At 40.7% G+C, this 20,413-nt stretch overlaps 2 protein-coding genes across 3 annotated transcripts in view; one reads left to right on the top strand and one right to left on the bottom strand.

Moving 5' to 3' along the window:
- LOC129237073 (neuroglian-like) overlaps positions 1-20,413 on the bottom strand; it is a 96,657-nt gene that overhangs the window by 22,438 nt on the left and 53,806 nt on the right. Inside the window, exon 2 of the mRNA XM_054871473.1 lies at positions 3,285-3,684. Within this exon, the coding sequence (XP_054727448.1) occupies positions 3,285-3,354 (70 nt within the window). The 5' untranslated portion in view covers positions 3,355-3,684. The remainder of the gene's footprint in view (positions 1-3,284; positions 3,685-20,413) is intronic.
- LOC129239321 (protein PIP82) lies at positions 6,562-11,372 on the top strand. 2 transcript variants are annotated; one of them, XM_054874756.1, is made up of 4 exons: positions 6,562-6,850; positions 6,910-6,972; positions 7,276-11,082; positions 11,135-11,372. In XM_054874756.1, exons 2-4 carry the CDS (start codon positions 6,924-6,926, stop codon positions 11,206-11,208), a joined length of 3,930 nt encoding a protein of 1,309 aa, XP_054730731.1. In that variant the 5' UTR covers positions 6,562-6,850; positions 6,910-6,923; the 3' UTR covers positions 11,209-11,372. The 2 variants fall into 2 exon arrangements, with proteins under 2 accessions (XP_054730731.1, XP_054730732.1); XM_054874757.1 differs by having other exon boundaries at positions 6,563-6,850; positions 11,150-11,372.

The following is a 20,413-nucleotide window of genomic DNA, read 5'->3' as shown; positions in this document are numbered from 1 at the left end:
TGGCGGTAGCCGAATGGGTTGATGCGTGACTACCATTCGGTAGTACGTAAATTAGAATCTCCTTTCATGAAGCAGCGAAATGATAGAAAAAGTTTTTTCTAATATCGGCTATTTCTAAGCAACTTCTGAGGCAATTAACCAAACAAAAACCAATTGAAAAGGAAATTATGCGTAGAAAGCACACATGGATCGAACACACGTTTCGAAAAAAAAAACCCCCCACACAAAATAGCTCATTCAGCTTTGCAGTGATCTCCACAAGGCGCTAAAAATAGGAGCAAACCTAAATTGTTTTGGGGAAGGTGTATCAAGGAGATCAGCAAATCTTTTAACGAACCTTAATATGTGGCAAGAAACCATTATTTGTGGAAATCTTTTCTTAGGGCGCAAAAGACCATGAGATAGAAGTGCAAACCGCGAAGAAGTCTTAACTAAGTTTTAAATTCCGATGTGTATTGTATTATTGGAACATGTCAATAATAAAATATTGGATGTCCAGTCAAGTTTAAAAGTAATTACTATAACCAGAGGTTTGGTTCGGACGCTTCAAAGTAATGATTTCGATGTAATGATCAGATGGAACAGTAGAAAAAGTATCCAGAAGCGGAGTTTACGCAACTACAAGATCACTGTCAAACACTAAAAAAAGAATGGGCAGAACATTATTAGATGTGATTCAAAGACAATTGGGTCAAACTTTAATTGGCTGAAAGGTTAGGTTAGGTTAGACCTGGTTCATCCTACAGATCGCACATAGACCAGAAATTGATCCATAGTGATACCAAGTGTTTGTATGGAGAGTTTAAGAACTTTAGATTTTGTAGGCTTTGAATTTAAGTAGGCTGCTAATTTTTTGATGTGCCACACTTTCTAAAGTTGAAAACGATGCGAAACCTAAGCAGTTTACTCATGTTGTGCTAAGTGCAGGACAGTGGCACATTAGGTGTTCCAGAGTTCCCCTCGCGTTAATTTCGTTACATATTGTGTATGTATCCTCCTGCACTAGCTTCAGTTTGGCCTTGGCTGAAAGGCAACATGGAAATTTTTTACATCGGAGTGTCACCGTGGTGCAAAAACTCTAAGTGAAAATTTTTTTAGTAGAATCCGATAAATCTGATCCATAGCAACCAAAACGAATTATTAATTAGTCTGCTCAGTATCTGGAGGGTTATGAGAGGTGTGGAATGCGAGGTATGATCATAAGTTCTAGTAATTCAGCCACTACTCGGGAACTGATAGCACTGTGGCGTCATATATGTAAGGCTGGAACAGCTATGCTCAACGAAATGTATGCAATTTTTGCGAATGTATTGAGCACGCAGATCGGGGCACCTATTCTCCAGGACCACACTGACTATAAATTACGCGGACGATGTAGCCATTGACGTTACCTAGATTACATCTTTCCAGCGATAGAAAAAAATGCGAGATTGGTAGGACTGGTAATAAACAAAGGCAAAACCAAATATACGCTAACATAAAACTCCCGAAATCAAGATCTCTCTCACGTAGGTGCAAACTTGGTATTTATAAATCGCTCATTCGGCACGTGCTGACCTACGGCGCAGAAATTTGGAGCCTGACTCTTGCAAACGAGGAGCGCCTAAGAATATTTGAGTGCGAAATATTCCGTAAAGTATTTGGTCCAATACGCGAAGAAGATGGCGAGTACAGAATCAGGTACAATCTAAGACTCTGCAATGGCGAAGATATTGTAAGTCGCAAAACATCAACGCGTCAAAAACTAGAAATCTCTTGCGCTGGATCGTGTTGAATAGAGGAAGATTGCTGGGACTAAAGCCTACTCCGGGCTGCAACGTTAATAGATGTTGATTGGGCACGCAGAAGATCCACTATTTGCGGTTATAAAAGTAATTTATGAGGGAAGCATAAGTTCTGCTGCAGCTGTTACACTTTCGTGTCTCTGGTCTGGAAAGAAAAGATCTTACTTTGGTTGCAGTATAATTTTGAAGTCGTTGAGAGTTGTTTTGTTTTAAGCGCATACTTTTCTTATTTTTCAAAGTATTCTTCTAAGCGGCGTCGTGAAAAAGAGTGACTCACAGTGTAAGCAACGTATAGCGATTCAATTTTTAGTGAAACCGAAGTCACGCCAAGATTGGATGAGTCGGGTAGTCATTGGAGATGAGACCTGGATAATTGAACATCATGGCGAGGCCCGTAAACAAAGTCAGCAGTGGTTAGAGAAAAGTAGGTAACGGTAGACGAAAAAAAGTATTCCGATCAAGGGGAGGTTATAACTAAGGCGCTTATTAACGGGTTAACTTTATAAGCTTATTTAATAAAATTTTACTGTTAACTCAATTTGTTCAGAATTTTATTGATAAAACGAGGATTGGAGCATATTTGACGCACTTATCAGTATTTGAGCGTCTGTGGCTCCAGGTCGGGTTTCTTTACCTGCAAAACTTAAAATCATTTTTCTGAAAAATTCTATTTCTTTTTTTTTTTTATTTGAAAATTGGAAAAGTAATGAATTACAATCACAATGAATTAAAAAGCATTAGCGCGTACATCCCAACTGGAAATCTACTGGACCAATTGTCTGGAAATTTTGCGCAGTACTTTTACACATAATTCACAAGGTATCTCAGGGAGCTTTTTCGATTTTTTTACAATAACTATTAGTCTTACAATAAGAAATAAGCATAGCATTTTAGCGAAAATCAGTTTTTTGGACTCCAAGTATTGCCGAAAATGTAAAAAACAAATTCTCCCAAGGATGCTTTGAGAAGGAAGTCCTTGAAAAAATGCATTTTGATTTTGCTTCAGACGATTCTGTTGCGACTTAAGATGTACACCGCCTAACAACTTTTTTTCGAGGCGCCTTCAGAGATTCCCTGTCACTCGGAATTGTGCCATGAAAACTTAGAAAAATATTGTTAAAATGTTCCTCCATTGCATGAACATTTATACCTACCTGTATGGCTGAAAAGAAATTTCAAAGCATGGCTTTTGCCACCGAATTAACCCTGTAAGAAGTTTCCTAGGCTGATCTAGAAAGCGGATGGTAAATACCTATAGATCACAATTAATAATAGTAGCGAACGCTCAATTGTAAGCACTCTACCACCCAAAAGACCTGTCGGAAATACTTAGTGATGCAAGCTAAAAAGCGCCAACACAATGTTCCCACAGGGCATCTACACATTCATGCACTACTCCCACCTAACAACCTATTCCGTAAACAACAAACTTCACTTCATATCTTACTTATGTAATTTACATACCTTACATTTACTCTAATATTTATTATATGTACTTACTCTCTGCAGTTATGGAGCCTAAAGCGGCCACCAGCAGCAGGATGGCGAGCGTTTGTGACAGCCGCCCCATCCTGAATGTGTCTGGTGTGTCGGTATGTGTCTGTAATTTAGCCCCGCGCGCACTTGGAGCAGGCGGAGGTTGCTGTTGATATCCCTGGTTTGTAGTTGTGGTTTTTTATCTCTTTTCTCTCCTGCGAGAGAGCGTTGTCTGGAATGTTCAGTCTATGCAAATATGTGATTACGTGAGGGGCATGAACATTGGTGTGTACATACGTACATACGAATACTCCTATTACATATACGAATCTAATTCAATTCGTCTGAGTGCTTTAGGCACTAAATGAGCGTCCTTGGGAATAGCTTTACACTTATGCAATTTTAATAAATTTGAAAATTAAACCTAAATTGAAAAGAATGAAATATAAAATATGAAATGGAATGCTTAGAAAATTCACTTAAGCACGAAACACAAGAGCATTCGGTCTGTGTTGTTAGTATGGAAGGTATGTATGGAGTCGTAATGTTCGCGTGCAAGCTGGAATGAGAAGAAAAATATTTTTTTTTATTGCGAATTGTGGTAATAGTTCTAATTGTATGTATGTGTACATATATATTTTTAGTATTTTGATATATATATATTATATTATATAAATCAGAATAGTTGGAAATTATTCCGTTCATATTTTAACCCTTTAATGATCACTTGTTCAAATAAGGACGTAATATTTTCCACACAGGTTTATATTTTTGTAGAAGGCTTTACTCATAGAAGCACGAAAAAAATAAGTAAATTGAAAAATTATGTACAATCGTGTCAGAAAAAAGGAAGCGCGATTATTCATGAAGTATAAAAGATATAGCATATTTAAAAAATTTTTACATTCAAGTATGTACATATTATGTATATTATTATCGTTGTCAAGTATAGCTTGGCGTCTTCTTCATGCTTTGAACCAGCTTTTTGGCGTAACTCGTCGACAAACAGGACTAGATTTTGCGAACTTAACGAACCAGTTGCTTTAAATCATGGACTGGCCCTTCCGGCAAGATGCGTTTTCATAGTTCCCCACACATTTTCAATGGGGTTGGCGTCTGGGGACTAGGAAGGTCAGTCCAAAACTGTGACGCCATTTTGTTGTTTTGTTCTTTCTCAATGTGTTTTTCTCAAAGCAGTGGTTTTGATGATATAGGACGGTAGGATATGTTCGCCTCCTTCAGTCGACGTTCGATGGTGTTGATACTCACATCTATTCCCTTTTTAGCAGGAAATGATTGTGCTTGGCGTAGTCACAAGGAAGGGTCCCGCTTAAAAAGTTGGACGAATACGTTATCCTGTATTTTTGTCGTCACTCGCTTCAAGCCGCGCTCGGAAAAGTCATCAACTCATCACTGATTCCACATCACAACAACCTTTTTTGATTTTTTATCACTTTTGTAGCCGCGGTGTAAGGAAATTTCGGCCCTTTCGGATACGTGCATAAAATACCGCCTCAAAACGCTTCGCGTACTTCTCACTCATTTTTGTTTGGTTGCGTTTACGAGAAAGTTTCGGGCGACACTAACCAGAGTAGCCCTTGAGTGGGGTTATTACACAGCAAAAAGCAGAACGAAATCTATCTTGAAGTTACAAACAAAAAAAAAACCGGTTCTTGTCTTCTGACACAGACTATATATTGAAAAAAAAAAAAACAAAAAAAAAAAAAAAAAAAAAAATTGAGACTTTTTTGTAAGCCTGTTACTTTAATTTGGCATACAGTCAGCCAAAAAAAATTTTGCACAGTGAATTATTATTTTTGTAATTTTTTGTAAGAAAGAGGTCAAATCTCTTGGGTGTGCAGGTAACTTTTTTCTGATCTGGGTTCCAGGCAATTGCTGAAGAGCTTGCAAGGAAGGGTACTCAAATGGTCTCAGTGAACTCCTACCCGGTCATGGGCATCCCCCTGACTGTTGTTAAAGGAGAGTTGCGCAACTTATTTCTCAGGAAGGCGCAGAAAAGATGGAGCTCCATATGTTCATCCACTATTTCGAAAACCCTTTAGCACCAGTACAATAGACGGAGAACTCAGAAAGGAGGACTCCACGCCAATCAATTTCCAAACTCGTAGCTGTAATTACCGGTCATTGAGCGGTCAGAATACACGCGGAAAAGCTGGGCTTATCATTTAACCGCCATTGCAGAAGCTGAAAGATCCCCAATCTTTCAGAGAAGCAGAATGTTGAGCACTTTCACAGTAAAAGTCTGGGTTTGGAGCTAGTCGATTAAATGACGATTAAGGGTGCTCTTTTCTACGAGAGCCTCGGGCAGTGCACCAACCAAAATCCCATCAATCTTCCCTATCACATCAACAGCTCTGGCTCGCTGTAGATAGCAGCCTGTTGGAGGTCTCATATACTTGTATAATTGACACTTACACCTTTTTTGGGTGTTTGGCCGAGCTCCTCTTCCTATTTGTGGTGGGCGTCTTGATGTTGTTCCACAAATGGAGAGACCTACAGTTTCAAGCCGACTCCGAACGACAGATATTTTTATGAGGAGCTTTTTCATGCCAGAAATACACTCGGAGGTTTGCCATTGCCTTCCGAGGAGCGACCGCCATTAAAAAACTTTTTCTATCACTTTCGTCTTTCATGCATGAAGATTCAAACCTACGCACTTCCGATTGGTAGTCACGCACCAACCCTTTGGGCTACGGCGTGTTGCTTCAGGGCAATACGACAATTTTCTTAGAATAATAAATATTTTGTGTTTTATGGCCCAATTCCCGTCACATTTTTGTCAGCACTTACTTTAAATTTTCAACACAGAAACTGCACGCCTTCACAAAGTCTTTCGAACAACAGCAACAACAACTGCACTCCAGTGTAATAAAGAAGTTACTGAACCTACTCATCAGCGCAAGTCAAGCCTCCATAGAATTACTATGAAAGCAAATAATTAAAAATGTTGTCTAAGTAGGTAAGTAGTTGTTGGCAACTTTTTTATGAAAAGGCGGCATGAAAAATCAGCAGAAGGAGAAATGCATAGAATGCAGCTGAAATATAGCAGTGAAAGAATTAAAGGCATAAGAAGAGAATTGCCTATTTATGGACTTACGAGCTATAAAAAGAAACTGAAAGCGAATGAAAGAAGCGAAAATGCATTTGAACGAAGAATTCAAGCACATAATGTGAAGAAAAACGCACACGTTAATTAAATTAGCACAAAGTAGACAAGTGGAAAACAGCCTAGGCAAAAGCGGCTGAGCGCTGAAAGTAAAGGGTTGCAAACAAACATGCGCTTTGAAAGCTTTAGCATGAAACCTCGGTCAAACGACGGCCAAAATACTCACAGAAACGAATCAGAACGGCAGCAAAGACCTACGCAGCACACAAAAGTGTTGCTGGAAAATTGGAATTAGATAAAAATTGCAACAAAAAAAATGGCATTAATAATAATTTGTGGTTAAATATTAACAATAAAATAATATTGGCAACAAAAAAAAAACCAAACGTATTTGCTGTCATTAGTGATTTGAAGTGTGTGCGGTAGTCAGTAGGGTTCATAGTAAAGAGCGTGGCACCCAAAAGTAAGTGAAAAAATTTAACAAATGTTTAGTTAAAGGATTAATTAGACTTTTAATTGCAGTTCGAATTGCCAACATGGATTTCAAAAACTTGTGCCAGAATATCGATGTAAGCAGCTTGCGGGGTACGTACTACTAATACATACATAAATGCATACTTATACACATGCACTTTAGTGCAGCCGCCCACTTACACCGCACCCCTGTCGTGCATGTCTCTGCGCTTATGGGTCGATTATTGCAACATTCAATGCCACTGAAAATCAATACTTCATCAATTTGCATTTTTTTCGCAAACGTCAGCCATTTGTGGCGATTCCTCTTTCACCAACACGCAACCACACACACCCACACACACACACACTCATACACAAATCCATCAATTAAATTATTTATTCGCTCATTAATTCTCTTTTACCACTTTTCAGCACGAATTCCCTCAATGCCTGCTATGCCAGCAATGCCACAAATTAAATTGCCAAAGTCATTACCGAAATTGCGCCCGCGTCGCATATTCAGTCGGTCGCGCGAGGACCTTAGTCGCAGCAAAGGGTCCACAAAGGAACAACAACCGCAACAGCAGTCACCATCCCACCAGTTGACGACGCGGCCGTCCATACCGCCTGCTGATTTTATAAATCATTCACCGCGTCGCATATCGACCATTTCGTCGCTAATGCATCAAGAAACGCGTGGCGACTCGCAACGTGGCACCTATCGCAGCGCATGCAGCGTTGATGATGATTATCCATCACCACGTCAATTTCAGTCATCTGGTCATTTGTCGCGTCCTTTAAGTCCCACGCAAACACCCATTAATGGTGTAACGAGTGAACGCGATGCTGAGGCAACTGTTGCGAAAATGTCGCTAGCCGAGAAGTTGCAGAAAGGCTATAAAGATATCACCGAATTCCGGCTGAGTCACATATTCGCCAAGAAGACTGTGGTGCGCAAGGATATCATTCAGGTGGATCAGTATGTGGAGCGCTTCAACGAGGACCGTGAACGCGAGCTTGCCGAGCAGGAACGACGTGATCGTAAAATTGCTGACAATTACAGCTTTAACTTCAAACTCTCGCGACAGGATACAGACAACAGTAAGCGCAGCATGAGCTCGAATGATTCGCCCAAACAGGAGGCAAACGAACAAGGCAAGCACGCACGTGAGCACAGCGAAGACGAGAGCGGAATGGATGTTACGCCACCACCGCGCAAACCAGGCATCGCTTCGACGCGTTTCGCCAGAGTACGCAATCCACCACTCGAGCAGTACATTTCCGATGAAAGCAACAATGAATTGGATGAGGACGAAGAAATGCCAACGGTGCATAGGGGCAACCAGCAGAAACAGGCAATTGTACAAAGTTCGCCGGAGAGCGCACCGAAAGAGCCAGAGAGTAAACGCGTTAAGGCGCTTGCCAAATTGCGTAGCCTGGGCAAACGCAGCGAGGAAACGCCAGAAAAGTTGGGTGAGAAGAAACGTCGTGCGCCACTATCACCACAGCAATCCGAGGAGAAACCAGAAACAACAGTTGCTGCGGAAAATGATAATCCGCTTAGTGTCTTAAAACAGAACATCAAACGTTTCTCGAAATCTATAAGGCGTACACACGAAGCAGAGGGTGGTAACACCGCAGAAAACGCCGCAGATGAAACCGAGGGTGAAGGCACACCTAAAACAGAGACAAAACAAATTAGTCGCAGGGAAAAATTAACTGCGCGCTTACGCAAATTTGCTTCGCGCGATGCGTCCACTGAGAATCTCGATGAAGCATCGCCCAAAAAAACCGAAGAACAACGCTCGCCCATACGCGCCGTTATCACAAATAAATTGCAAACGTGGAAGAAGAGTTTCAAACGAAAACCAAGTGAGGCCGATGCGCAAACCGGTGAAGAAACGTCGCCCGAGCGTGAAGGAGATAAGGAGAAGCGCTCGGACAATCTTATGAAGAAACTACGCAATATGCGGCAACGCAAACATGCCACTTCGACAGATGATCTCGATGGCACGGAAGACGAGGCCTACAACACGCCCACGGGCAAATCAAAAGATGGCAACTCACGCAAGACTGTGAACTTCGAAGAGCGTTTTGAGCAGGCGCGTCAACGCACACTCAAGAAGGTGAATGAGAAAATGCAAAATATTAAGTTTTTCCACAAGTCACAGGAGAATATCGAAAAGGAAAGTGGCGCAATCAAGCGGGATGCTGGCAAACAATCCGCAAAGGAAGACGAAGAGCAGTCAGATGATGAGTGCACAGTCTATGTGCGTCCACGTACTGCTGCAAGGCGCGCTGCGGCGCACGATACACCTAGCGATTCTGAAGAAGAAGAGGAACAACCAGAAAGAGATGAGCGTGTGGAGGAAACTAAGAATATTCAACATGAAATCGACGGCACCCAAATAGAGCATACACGCGCAATTTGGACTACCAAGAATCTACTCACTGAGTCATTGGATTCTGAAATAGACACCGAGTATCCACGCGTACTTATTCACCAAGATCACTCGGATCAATTTGAATCAACACTAATTATTGCAGTGACACGACCAGCGCCACCAACACCAACGACACCCATTATAGAGGAAATACACGATGATATGCCAAAGAAGCCACCACGAGCCAGTCGCACCCCAAGTCCGGGCAGCAGTCGCGCTGAATGGATACCAAACAATGAAATCATTTCCACTTTTCTAGAGATAACACCACCAAGTAAGCGACGCCTATCCGCAGAAGCCATACTACCTGCACCACGTGGGCACGCACGCAAAATGTCAATGGATTCCAATTCCGACTCGGATTCTTGGATACCAGATACCTCCGCGCGCACCAAACACCTCGGTCAGCAGAACAAAGAAGGTTCAGTGGAAGGCGCATCAGCGGTAATACTCAATAGCATCGACGAGAACGAAGAGCCGTGGAAGGTGCATCATACACTTTGCGAGGAAAAGCTCTATAAAGCAAAGAGCATCGATATATTCGAGGCTAGCGTTCGTAAAGGCGGAGCTAATGCAGCATTCGATGACTTCGAGGATGAGTTGCGCGATGAACCAGTATTAAGAGTACCCCAAAGACACATTGATTCCTCGTTTGAGAAGGATAGCAGTGAAGAGCCATTTGCCGCCGACGACGACAACTCCTCGCGCATAACAAAGATTTTAGTGAGTGTCATACGCGAAGAATGTGAGGAAGTGCAGGAGAATGTCGATGAAAAGGAGGAAATTAAACTACCACAAGTGGCAGGGCGACAATTTTTCAATAGCAACGAAAGTCTTATTGCCAACTTAGATGAAAATGAGGGTAACAAATTAAATGAAAATGAAGACGACGACGACGACGAGAGTAAGGATTATGATGATGACGATAGACCACCGTCTGCGGCACCATCACCACCTCCATCGATGTCACCACCACCGCCACCGCTGCCATTAAGAAAATCAGTTTTAATCACATCAAAATCGATCGAAGAATCACCGCCTCTCCCTATTATGAAGCCACCAATGCCACCGACCAAACCAACGCAACCACCACGCATACCCGATCGCACACCATCAATGAACCGTATCGCCAAGCCGCTAGTAAAGACTTCATCTCTGCGCCTGGCATACAACGAGCAGGTGAAACCTTCTGACGTAGGCAAGGTCAATAAGCTAATTTCGCGCTTCGAAACTCCACAATCCAATGTGGTACAACGACCGCGCATTATACAAAGACGACTAACGCGCGACGAGTCCGAGGAATACTCCGACGACGAAGATGATTTAGAAGAGAATGACGATAGTGAACAGAATTTGGACACATTTAATGCAAACACCGAGCGTGATATTACACCAACGAATACACCGAGAACTTATTCACTGGAATCCGACACGGAGAGCTTAGGGGCGATCTCAAAACATGTGGTAACAAAGCAGAAACGCGTGCTTTTAGAAGAAGAAGACACGGTTATAATGAATCGTAACGCGAAGAGAAATGGTAATCAAACCAAAGTATGCCATGAAATACCGAGAATAACACTAAACTTCGACAACAATTCCAATTTGAGTTTGAGTCGTGCGAGCTCCGAGTATGGCTCGCCGCTAGAGTATCCCTCAAGCTTGATTGGATCAACCGAGACTACGCCCATACCGGAACGCAGACCGCAGGACAGCAGCAATACGAGAAATGTTGAGCGCAATCGACGTTCAATGACACGAGACGATGACAAATTCTTATCGTTCGATAGTGACGATGGTAAGTGTGGAGCTTTACGTATGTAAGGGAACTTTGCAAATATTTTAATTAGATTTTTTTCTTCTAGAAAACAGTTACTATTCGATAAGTTCGACAGGCAGCAGTCGTTACGTAGTGGAGATTTGAGATAAATAAATTGGTGAATAGGATGGAATCATAGTGTACGAGTATCTTATTTTATGTATGTAAGGAAATGTCTTTCAAGAGTGATGTATCAGGTGTAGAGTTCAACGTATAATATTTCATGTAACAAATATAATTTAACGACGAATTGAAACCTTCTAAAACTATTTTAAAGCCATGTCTTCAACTGAAAGGAATAAAATGAAGATAATAATTTGTAGAGAGGAGTGCCCATCTGCGGCTGATCGGTTAATATTCGTCAATTCAACATTATTTCAATTCATCGATATTTTGGGAAGTTCTTGGGCTACACTCATTGAAGATCCAATTGCTGCAGGTATTTGAACCCTTGGACCCATATCTGCGTCATTGGTGAATGTACTGAGTGGAATCGACTGAAAATCCAACGGCAGATGAAGGAGGTTTGTTACCGCAAAATCAATTATCACGAAGAGTTCAATTTTTGGAGAAAAGGGTACGTGAACTAGTAAGCCAAATTATCATATTTCGGATAGCAACCGTTCTGCCAAGTATCTCACGGGTCAAAATGCGTACTGTAAAAGGCACTGATCAACGTGGTGTTTATACTTGAGGCTGTATTGGTCCACACTATTCAAAAACTGAGGACGAAGCCAACACTACCTGCTTACCTTTTCCCCTAAAAGATTTGAAGTATGGTTCGAATTAAGTTAGACTTTAATGAATGCCATCCTCCCAGCCCGCCGCTTAGATGGATAGACGATGTAGTGAAAGACGCAGGTCTATTGAGATTTCGGATATAGAGGTCACAGGTACGAAACCGAGACAATTGGAGGCATATGCTACAGCAGGCGAAGAGCCAACCAGGGTTGCTCCCAGCTTATAAGTTTACGGGGGTTAATTAAACTGGTTCTAAAGAACTTAAACACTTTGCTCTTGGAATATACGCATCTATGTTTCAAGCGGAGGTGTTTGCTATTCGAGAAGCAATGAACTGTGTTGTGGAAAACAGATAGAGAGGCAGATCTATACTCGTATGTGTCTGCAGCGACAGCAAAGCTGGGCTCAAGGTTTTAGACAGCCATCCAACCACTTCAAGGGTAGTTGAGTCCAGTAAATTCAGGCTGAACTATTTCAGTAGACATAATAGCCTGATGCTACCACGGGTCCCGGGACATGTGGGTTTCGCGGGTAACGATATCTCTGACACTTAAGCTAAGATGGGCTCTGAGGCCAACTTCTTTGGCCCGGAGCCCGTTCTGCCACCCTCTCCAGCAGCCATCAAAGCCACGGTTAGCAAACGGGTTACATCAACCCACAAGCAAGCTTGTCAGGCTGAGAAAGGCTGCAGATGAACAAAGCTGATGTTACCTGTCATGTCCGATCGACTGTCGCAGTTTCTCTTAATGCCTAGAAGGGACTGTCAGCAAAGGTAGGCATTATGTGGAGAGGAGGATGAGACTGCGGACCACTTTTTGTGCGTCTGCCCGACCTTCGCTGTTAAGAAGCGACCACTTGGGCTCCTTGACACCAAAAGATTTATTTGCATTGTTTTGGAGGTCGGGTAGATTTAACGAAAATGAATTAAAAAACCCGAGTGCAGTACAATGAACTTAATGTTGTCTGAGTGCTGAGCTTGCTAGTTTGACTCGACAAAAAACAAAAGTAAGACCCACCAGGCACTCAAAGAAGTATTGATTAAGAGTCATCGTATCCTCACTTAGTGACAAAGATCGTTCCGATTGCTTTCGATTTTCTAGTCCTTTGCCGGAAATCCCACTGCCATATACTCATTAAGGATTTGAGGAGTAGGTGTTTGTCCCGCTCTCGCCGGCAAGGGCTCAGGTCCTATTTACTTTGATGTCGCAGTCTTTTTAGCTTCTTCCATCCGCTGTCTCCTCCATATTTATACACTTGTGACGTGGAACCTACATATATATATATACTTGACGCCGAGGATTGAGGATTCAACCTGAAAGGAAGATAGAGCCCAGAGTGCAGTCTGCCTGGGACTTAGAATGGCAATCCGGCCGCTGCGGAAGCTTTTTTACAAACGTATCTCTGCGACCGCCGTAGCCGAATCGGTTGGTGCGTGACTACCATGCGGAGTACGTAGGTTCGAATCTCCGTAACACACGAAAACGAAGAGAACGTTTTTTCTAACAGCGATCGCACCTCGGCAGACAATGGCAAACCTCAGAGTTTATTTCGGCCATGAAGACTCCTCATAAAAAAATATCTGCCATTCGAAGAGTCCTTGGCCGACATGGTAGAATGACACGAAAGAAGCCCTTGGATAACAAGAGAATTAAAAACCTGCGACTGCAGTTTGCTCGCAGTGACATTGGGAAAGATGTGTCATTCTGAGAGGACGTGATATTCGCGGACGAAAGATAATACAACAAATGTTGGGTTAGATGGGAGAGTAAACATTTGAAAAGGACCCAATAAGGAGATGCAGTCTAGTGATGGTCTGGGGTGCGTGTTCGGCCGCTGGTGTGCGTGAATTGCACTTTGACAAGAACATTGCGGACTGTTTCAATGTGGCATGCATTGTTGATTTACTTTGCTTGATGCTTATTTTCATGAAAAAATTTAACTGAATTAGAAAAAAAAACTTTTTTTATAAATAGTCAGAGTAAATAGTCACTGCTTTCAGATTGAAAAAAGAATTCATCATCCACGGCGCAAAATCCTTTTTGTCGTGTACTTAGCCAGAACCAGAAACAACACTGCAGTGGTGCATCTGAGATATACAAAATTTTACTTTTGGATAAAAAAATTGTTTATTTCAACAAACGTGTTGTTAATGGCGTAATCAGAGGTCAGAACGCAGCTGTCGATAATCGCAAGATAATCCATTTGCAACACAATTACCGCTAGTTTAACAGTTACTCAAATACCACGCGCTATTTAGACAGCTAATGCGCCTCCGTGAATGGGTACTGGTTTACCCCAGTGGCTGCATTAAATAAACCACAAATTAAATTTACACCATTACATGAAGAAAAAAAAGGAATTTTGGCACAGAAACGGAAGAATTGATTAAGCGCGCGTGGAAGTGAACATGAAAAATTGGACCAAAGGGATGTTTTGCTGATTGGCAGGCCAGGAGGAGTAACAGCGCGAAACGATATGAAGTGAGGAAATATGCGTAACGCTCAAGCATAGAGATGAGAGGGCAGATATTTTCGCCCCTAATTATGCAGGCTTTTAACTGCAACGGAGTCACAGTAGGAGGGCACTGGAAAAAATTGATTGTTTTTGTTTTCCTTTGCATTTTAAACGATCGCAACATGTTTTCAATTTAATTAATAAAACTATAATACTTTTTTGATGATACTCTACCCTTAACTTTGAAAAACAAAGTGAAATCGATACAGTGATTGATGTAATATTTGTTGGCTTTTAGTTGACTGAAGTTTATAAATAAGAATTTACGCTTAGTGCAAAGGATAAGGAAATTAAATAAAGTGAATGAGTTTGTTGCTGTTGGAACTACCCGCGCATGCGCCACCGGGCAGCTGACGCCTAAATTCAGGGGTTGATTGCCTTTTATGACTGTCAGCCACGGAAGTGCGGCAAAATGTATTTACCAGGCCTGTATTTCACACATTTAGGTATATGAACATAGATAGGTAGGCATGCATGTATGCATGTACTCTTGCTTGTACTGAACTAAGTGCAGGATCGCCATGTTGCGGCGAGTCAGTGGGCAGGCACCCACTAACAACTCGAATGAGTAAATAGGTGAATGAGTAAGCGTTTGTGAAAATTTACATCCACGTAAGTGTGTTTGATTGCGCCTCATGAGTGTATCATGCTTTTAATTGTTAATTTATGTTAATTAATAAACGGACAACTGGACAGGCGTGCGATAAAAAAAGCACGTATGCGCATATTCTGACCTCATATGAGTCGTTTACAACGAATTTTGTACAGTTAACGCGCATAAGTAGTAAGTTTGTCAGCTGCTTACACTTGTCACAAAAAAAAGTACGACTATATTCAGCCGAAAAGCGCTTAAGAAGAGGTTTTTAAAGACACGTAATTTTTGTATTGTTTCTAAATTTTTTCATTTTTCGATAAGAAAATTTATGTGTCAATGACAGGCCTTTAGACAGGCCTTTGGACTTAAGACTCCTTTTATTTTCTAATTTTTTTTTTTGTTGACAGAAATTAAATTCGAATTATAATGCCTTTAAATTCGTGTTATTTTTAAATAAAAAAAATTGTTATTTTTAAATAAAAAAAAAATTTTTATTTTTTATTTATTTTTTTTTTATTTTTTTTAATTTTTGTTTTTTTTTTAATTTTTTTTAGACAGGCCCTTGGGCGTACACTTTACTAGTGATTAATCGGATCGTGCTTATATGGAATACTTTTTTAAGAGCTTGAGAACTTAAAATACTACAGAACAGAAAAATTGTTGGAATGCATTTTTTTATCCAATTTTTAACTACTTTTTCAAATAAATGTTGCCGTATAGCATCAATGATGGCTTGAATATTGCAACAAATCGATTGTTAAGCGCGCTGTAAAGCAAGTTGTGCCGTCTTGTTGGAGCCAAATGTCGTTCACGTTTAGCTGTTTGATTTTCAGAAACAAAAATTCAGTCAACATAGCTCGAAAGCGCTCACCATTCACCGTAACGGTATCTTCTTCCTAATTTCCAAAGAAATAAGGATCGATGATGATACCAGTGTGTAATATAAATTTCCACAATTTGTAAGCCTTGTTCTGGTGTTAAACAATTCATGTAGACTTGGCAATCCTTACTGAACACAAATGTCATCACAATCAGCTATCAAACCATATTTATCAATATCGAATGTTCTCAAGCAGCTAAAAAACACCCGATACAGGGAGTATCAACTCTAAATTACTATGTGCAATGTTTTCAAAGCTTACTTTCTTATTAATTTACCCTAAAATGAATTCAAGTGAAAATCTCAAATATTTCAAAAACCTTAAAAAAATATGCTAATTATGATGATGAAATCGGAGAAAATGGCATAGAATGACTTCCACAGCGGTGCATTCCTTCAGTCCCATTTTTCACAAGTGTCGGCACATATTTATCCCATGAATGGCGATTTCTCGATTTGTCTCTGGTTGGCGTAACATTTAAATTTCTTGAATTTTGGTTGGCGTAAAATTTAAACTGAACGGCGCCCCCAAATAATAATTAAATGGAGTCAGACGTACCTTCTAAGCGGCAAATTGACACCACCGTTGCGGCTGATTATTAAATTTTCGAAAAATATCGCATATTTTCCATACTTCCCTACTTTGTTCGAGCGAAATGCGGTCCGTTTTGTAAATATCTAAGCGTAAATTAAATTTTTGATAGATTTCGGATGTTGTTTCAAGTAAAGTAAGCGTTGTCAAAGTAAAAAAACAAAATTCGATTCCTCGAATTTCAAGAAAAATTTTACGTGAGTTGCCATAAATTTCTTGCTTTGAACACTGCTAATGTTACTAGGGCGCCATCTAACGTTTTCATTGCATATTTGACATATTTCACCATAAAGCCACTCAGAATGTTTTATTATGTGAGCCATATTCGAGTTGTCTGCAGTGGTTTTAAATATTCATGTCGACAAAACAAATGGAATTTAAACGAGAACAATTTCGCGGGATTATTTTTTACGACTTTCGACGTTGATTAATAAGGCAAGTACTCATCGATAAACTAAAATTATTATACCACCACTTCTTTTCACACCATACAAACCGACGAATTCAGTGAAGGTCGTCGAAAATCAGTTGCAACTCTTTACTTCGTTATACAGGGTTCGATTGAAAAGTAATGAGCCTTCCCGCGCGGAGCGTCTGCCAAGCGATCAACCGAATCAGCTGGTGGAGGAAAATGATCGTTGGACCTTCCCCTTCCACTAGAAACCGGTCCCAGTTCACTGGCAACAGCGGTGCAGTCAACATCGCTCCGCGCGTAAAAGCTCTTTTAAAAGTGTGTTAGGATTTTGCAGTGGCGAAAATGCAGCGATCGTTGGAGCAACGTTACTCGATCAAATTTTGCGTAAAGCTAAACAGTTTGTACCTCCAGGAAGCACTGTAATCGCGGCATTTTACAAAGAAGTGCTCCTTCGGCTGAAAAACCGCGTGGCCCGGGTTCGGCCCGACGTCCTCAACAATTGGACCCTTCATCACGACAATGCGCCGGCGTACACCGCCTTCCTCTGCACCTCCGCACTGGTCAAGATGAGGGTTCCGGTGCTTCCCCACCTCCCCTACAGCCCAGACCTGTCCCCTCCGGACTTCTTCTTGTTCCCGCGCCTGAAAAGAAAGCTGAAGGGGAGGAGTTTCGACTCCATCGAGGCGATCCAAGAAACTGTGACAGCCGAATTGAACGCGATTCCAGCGGATGAGTTTAAAAAATGTTTCCTGCAGTGGAAGGACCGCTACCAACGGTGTATTGACGCTCAGGGGTCCTATTTTGAAGAATATTAGTGGTATAAGCCAAAAGGTTTAATAAAACTGCTTAAAAAAGGTGGTATTTAGGGAAAAAATCATTGATCCCTTTTTTGTAGATAATTTTATGATCTACAATTTTTGTCTGAGTTAATTTGCGATAAAACTGATCGTTTTCGAGAAATTCACGAAAAACCAATTTTTTTAACCTTTGACTTCGAGTCAATTTTTTCCCCCCGGCTGGATCGATTGGGAGCTTTAAAATTTTGTTTTTACATATGTTTTGAACAATTTCATCCATTTTCAGCTTGTTATGAATTTTAGTAGCTTCGAATGTCTAAATTGACCGGACTATATCGTTGAACATTTTTTTACCTTAAAAAAATCCTAAAAATCCATTAACTTTAGGGGGTTAAGCCACCGGGCACTTTTAATGTAAAATTTAATAAAATAAGTAACTAATAAAAATTTTTAAACGTTACGGCCAATGGTAGTCAGTTCGACTGAGACAATTTTAAACGTCGTATTTGAAGGTTTTGTGACGCTAGAAGTACTGAAAATGCTTGATTATGAAACTAGTTTTTATTTTGATGTGAATTAAAATTCATAAAAAAATAGTGTTTTTTCTTGTTTTATTTGTATAATTAATTATAAAGAAGAGAGTAATAATAGACGAAGTGACTAACATTGCTCAGTCATGGTTACTATTTAGATTTATACAACAAAGCCGCTGGCTATCTCCAATTGACGACTTACAAATTTTCCTATAAAATCTCAACCAAACAAACAGGGGCTACTCAATTATAAAACAAAGTATACTCGTATCTATAATTTGAAACTTGAAACCTTAAAAACATTAAGGAATGGACACTTTGCCGGTAACTTAAAACCTTATAAGCAAAATGTTACAGTTACACAAAGAAATGTGTGCTTAAGTGAGCAAATTCATTACAGCGGTGAAATTCGAAACAATCACAAGACAAAATTGTCACTCAACTTCGACTGGTTCGGTCATGGCCACACAATAGTTTAGCTCGTGCCATTATTTAGCCAAAAGTTAAATAAAATAAAAGAAACTAAGTTTAAGAGTACATTACAGGATTGACGTCTCCATGCGCGCCTGCTTTGCTCCGCTCATCTAGCAAACTTGGTGCCCGGGCCCCTTTTTCAGTTTGATTTTTGGTTATACTCACTGATTTTTCTTTCGTTTGCTACCGCAACAACAAGCCCTTGCAATGTTTATCCCCTACTTTGTTTTTCTCCACTTTGCCGATGTTATTGTTTTTACGTCGTCTTTGTTTGCTTCTCCAGCTGTCTGTTTGCCAACCGGTGTGGCATTGCATGTTGCACACAACTTCATTCATTCACGTTTCGTTGATTCGAAGAAATAAAATAAATAAATATAATGAAATTTCGTAAATAACATTTCATATCAGCGAATTATTCGCTTTGCCCTGCTGCATGCAGCCAAACTCATGGGAATATCGTTGTTGGCGCACTCTCGCGAGCCAGCAAATGCTCAAGCAAAGTATGATTCATGCGATGTTGTCACATTTCAGTGCAAAATAGGGAACGCACGGGATATGTGCAGGATATACAAACGCAAGGGTGCAGCGGTAACAACTAACATACGGCAGTCGCCGGTCGGAGGGTAGCGCGCAGCCAGCTGGCCTCAAACAGCACCACCATAAGCAAACATCATTACCTTTTACTAACGACTACTGCTTATGCACTGCCGTATAAAGCCAAACACACCGCACATATCACAGTCGATTGCAGTAATGAAAATTTGAAACTCCGCGATTTACTCAGCGCAAGGAATGCATTTGCCTACCTTTTCACGGCTGCTGCCTAATTACGAATAGGAAAAGTAGAGGGGGAGAAGTGGTTGTGGCAGAGAAAAATGAAATGAGCATTGGAAAAGAGCACTGAGACAGTCAGCTATGTCCTCATATTCTCAACCAGTCAATAGCGTTAAAAATTAGAGCTATCAACAGGATATTGAATTGAACAGCATAGAATTGTTTAAGGTGAACGCCCAGATGGGCACTGAAAAGCAGATGTTCTTTTGTTTGCCTACACACATACAAATATATATACTTACATAAATGAGATTATTTGCGAAAGGCTCACACGCAGGAGATAAGAAAATTAATGCTAATAAATGACAATACCATGAAATATTTGAGCGCATGAACAAATAAAGATTTGCAATTAATAAATATTCGATTGGGTTCAAGGCAATTTCATAAATTGTGGGATATATGGGTAGCAACAATATTCCGGATTGAATGAGAAGAAAGAAATAAGAAAATGTAAAGGATGCTTTAAATAATTACCATATATGTATGTATATATGTACAGTGGCTTTCAAAAGTATTTTGCATTGTTGCTTGTATGTGCAAATTAAAAATTTCTTATGTTTTAGTTTACAAAACAGTCGACAAGCCATGAAATGCCGCGCATCTCTTAACGAGATGGCTGAGTCAATGCCACTAATGATAACATGGGTTCCTGACCATTGTGACATTGAGGGGAACTGCAGAGCCGAAGAACTAGCGAAAATCGGTACCAAATTGACTGATGAGTGCATAGACAATGATGTAGGTATACCCTTGCAAACATGTAAACTACGTATCCTCGAAGAAATTGTAAAAGTAGCGAATGAAAGATGGCGTAATGAAGCCACTTGCAAAATCACCCGACAGTTGTGGCCGACTCTCAATCCTAAACGCACGGAAATTCTACTAAGAAAAGATAAGCACAGTCTTAACACACTGATTTCAGTTATTACGGG

This window comes from Anastrepha obliqua, chromosome 2 (genome assembly GCF_027943255.1).
Source record: "Anastrepha obliqua isolate idAnaObli1 chromosome 2, idAnaObli1_1.0, whole genome shotgun sequence".
In the NCBI taxonomy this organism is placed as follows: domain Eukaryota; kingdom Metazoa; phylum Arthropoda; class Insecta; order Diptera; family Tephritidae; genus Anastrepha; species Anastrepha obliqua.
This window is presented reverse-complemented; position numbering and strand designations above follow the sequence as displayed.

Coding starts and splice junctions, on each gene's coding strand:
- LOC129239321 (XM_054874756.1), top strand. CDS start 6,924: ATGGATTTCAAAAACTTGTGCCAGAATATCGATGTAAGCAGCTTGCGG. Junction 6,973..7,275: donor CGATGTAAGCAGCTTGCGGG/GTACGTACTACT, acceptor ACCACTTTTCAG/CACGAATTCCCTCAATGCCT. Junction 11,083..11,134: donor ATCGTTCGATAGTGACGATG/GTAAGTGTGGAG, acceptor TATTTTAATTAG/ATTTTTTTCTTCTAGAAAAC.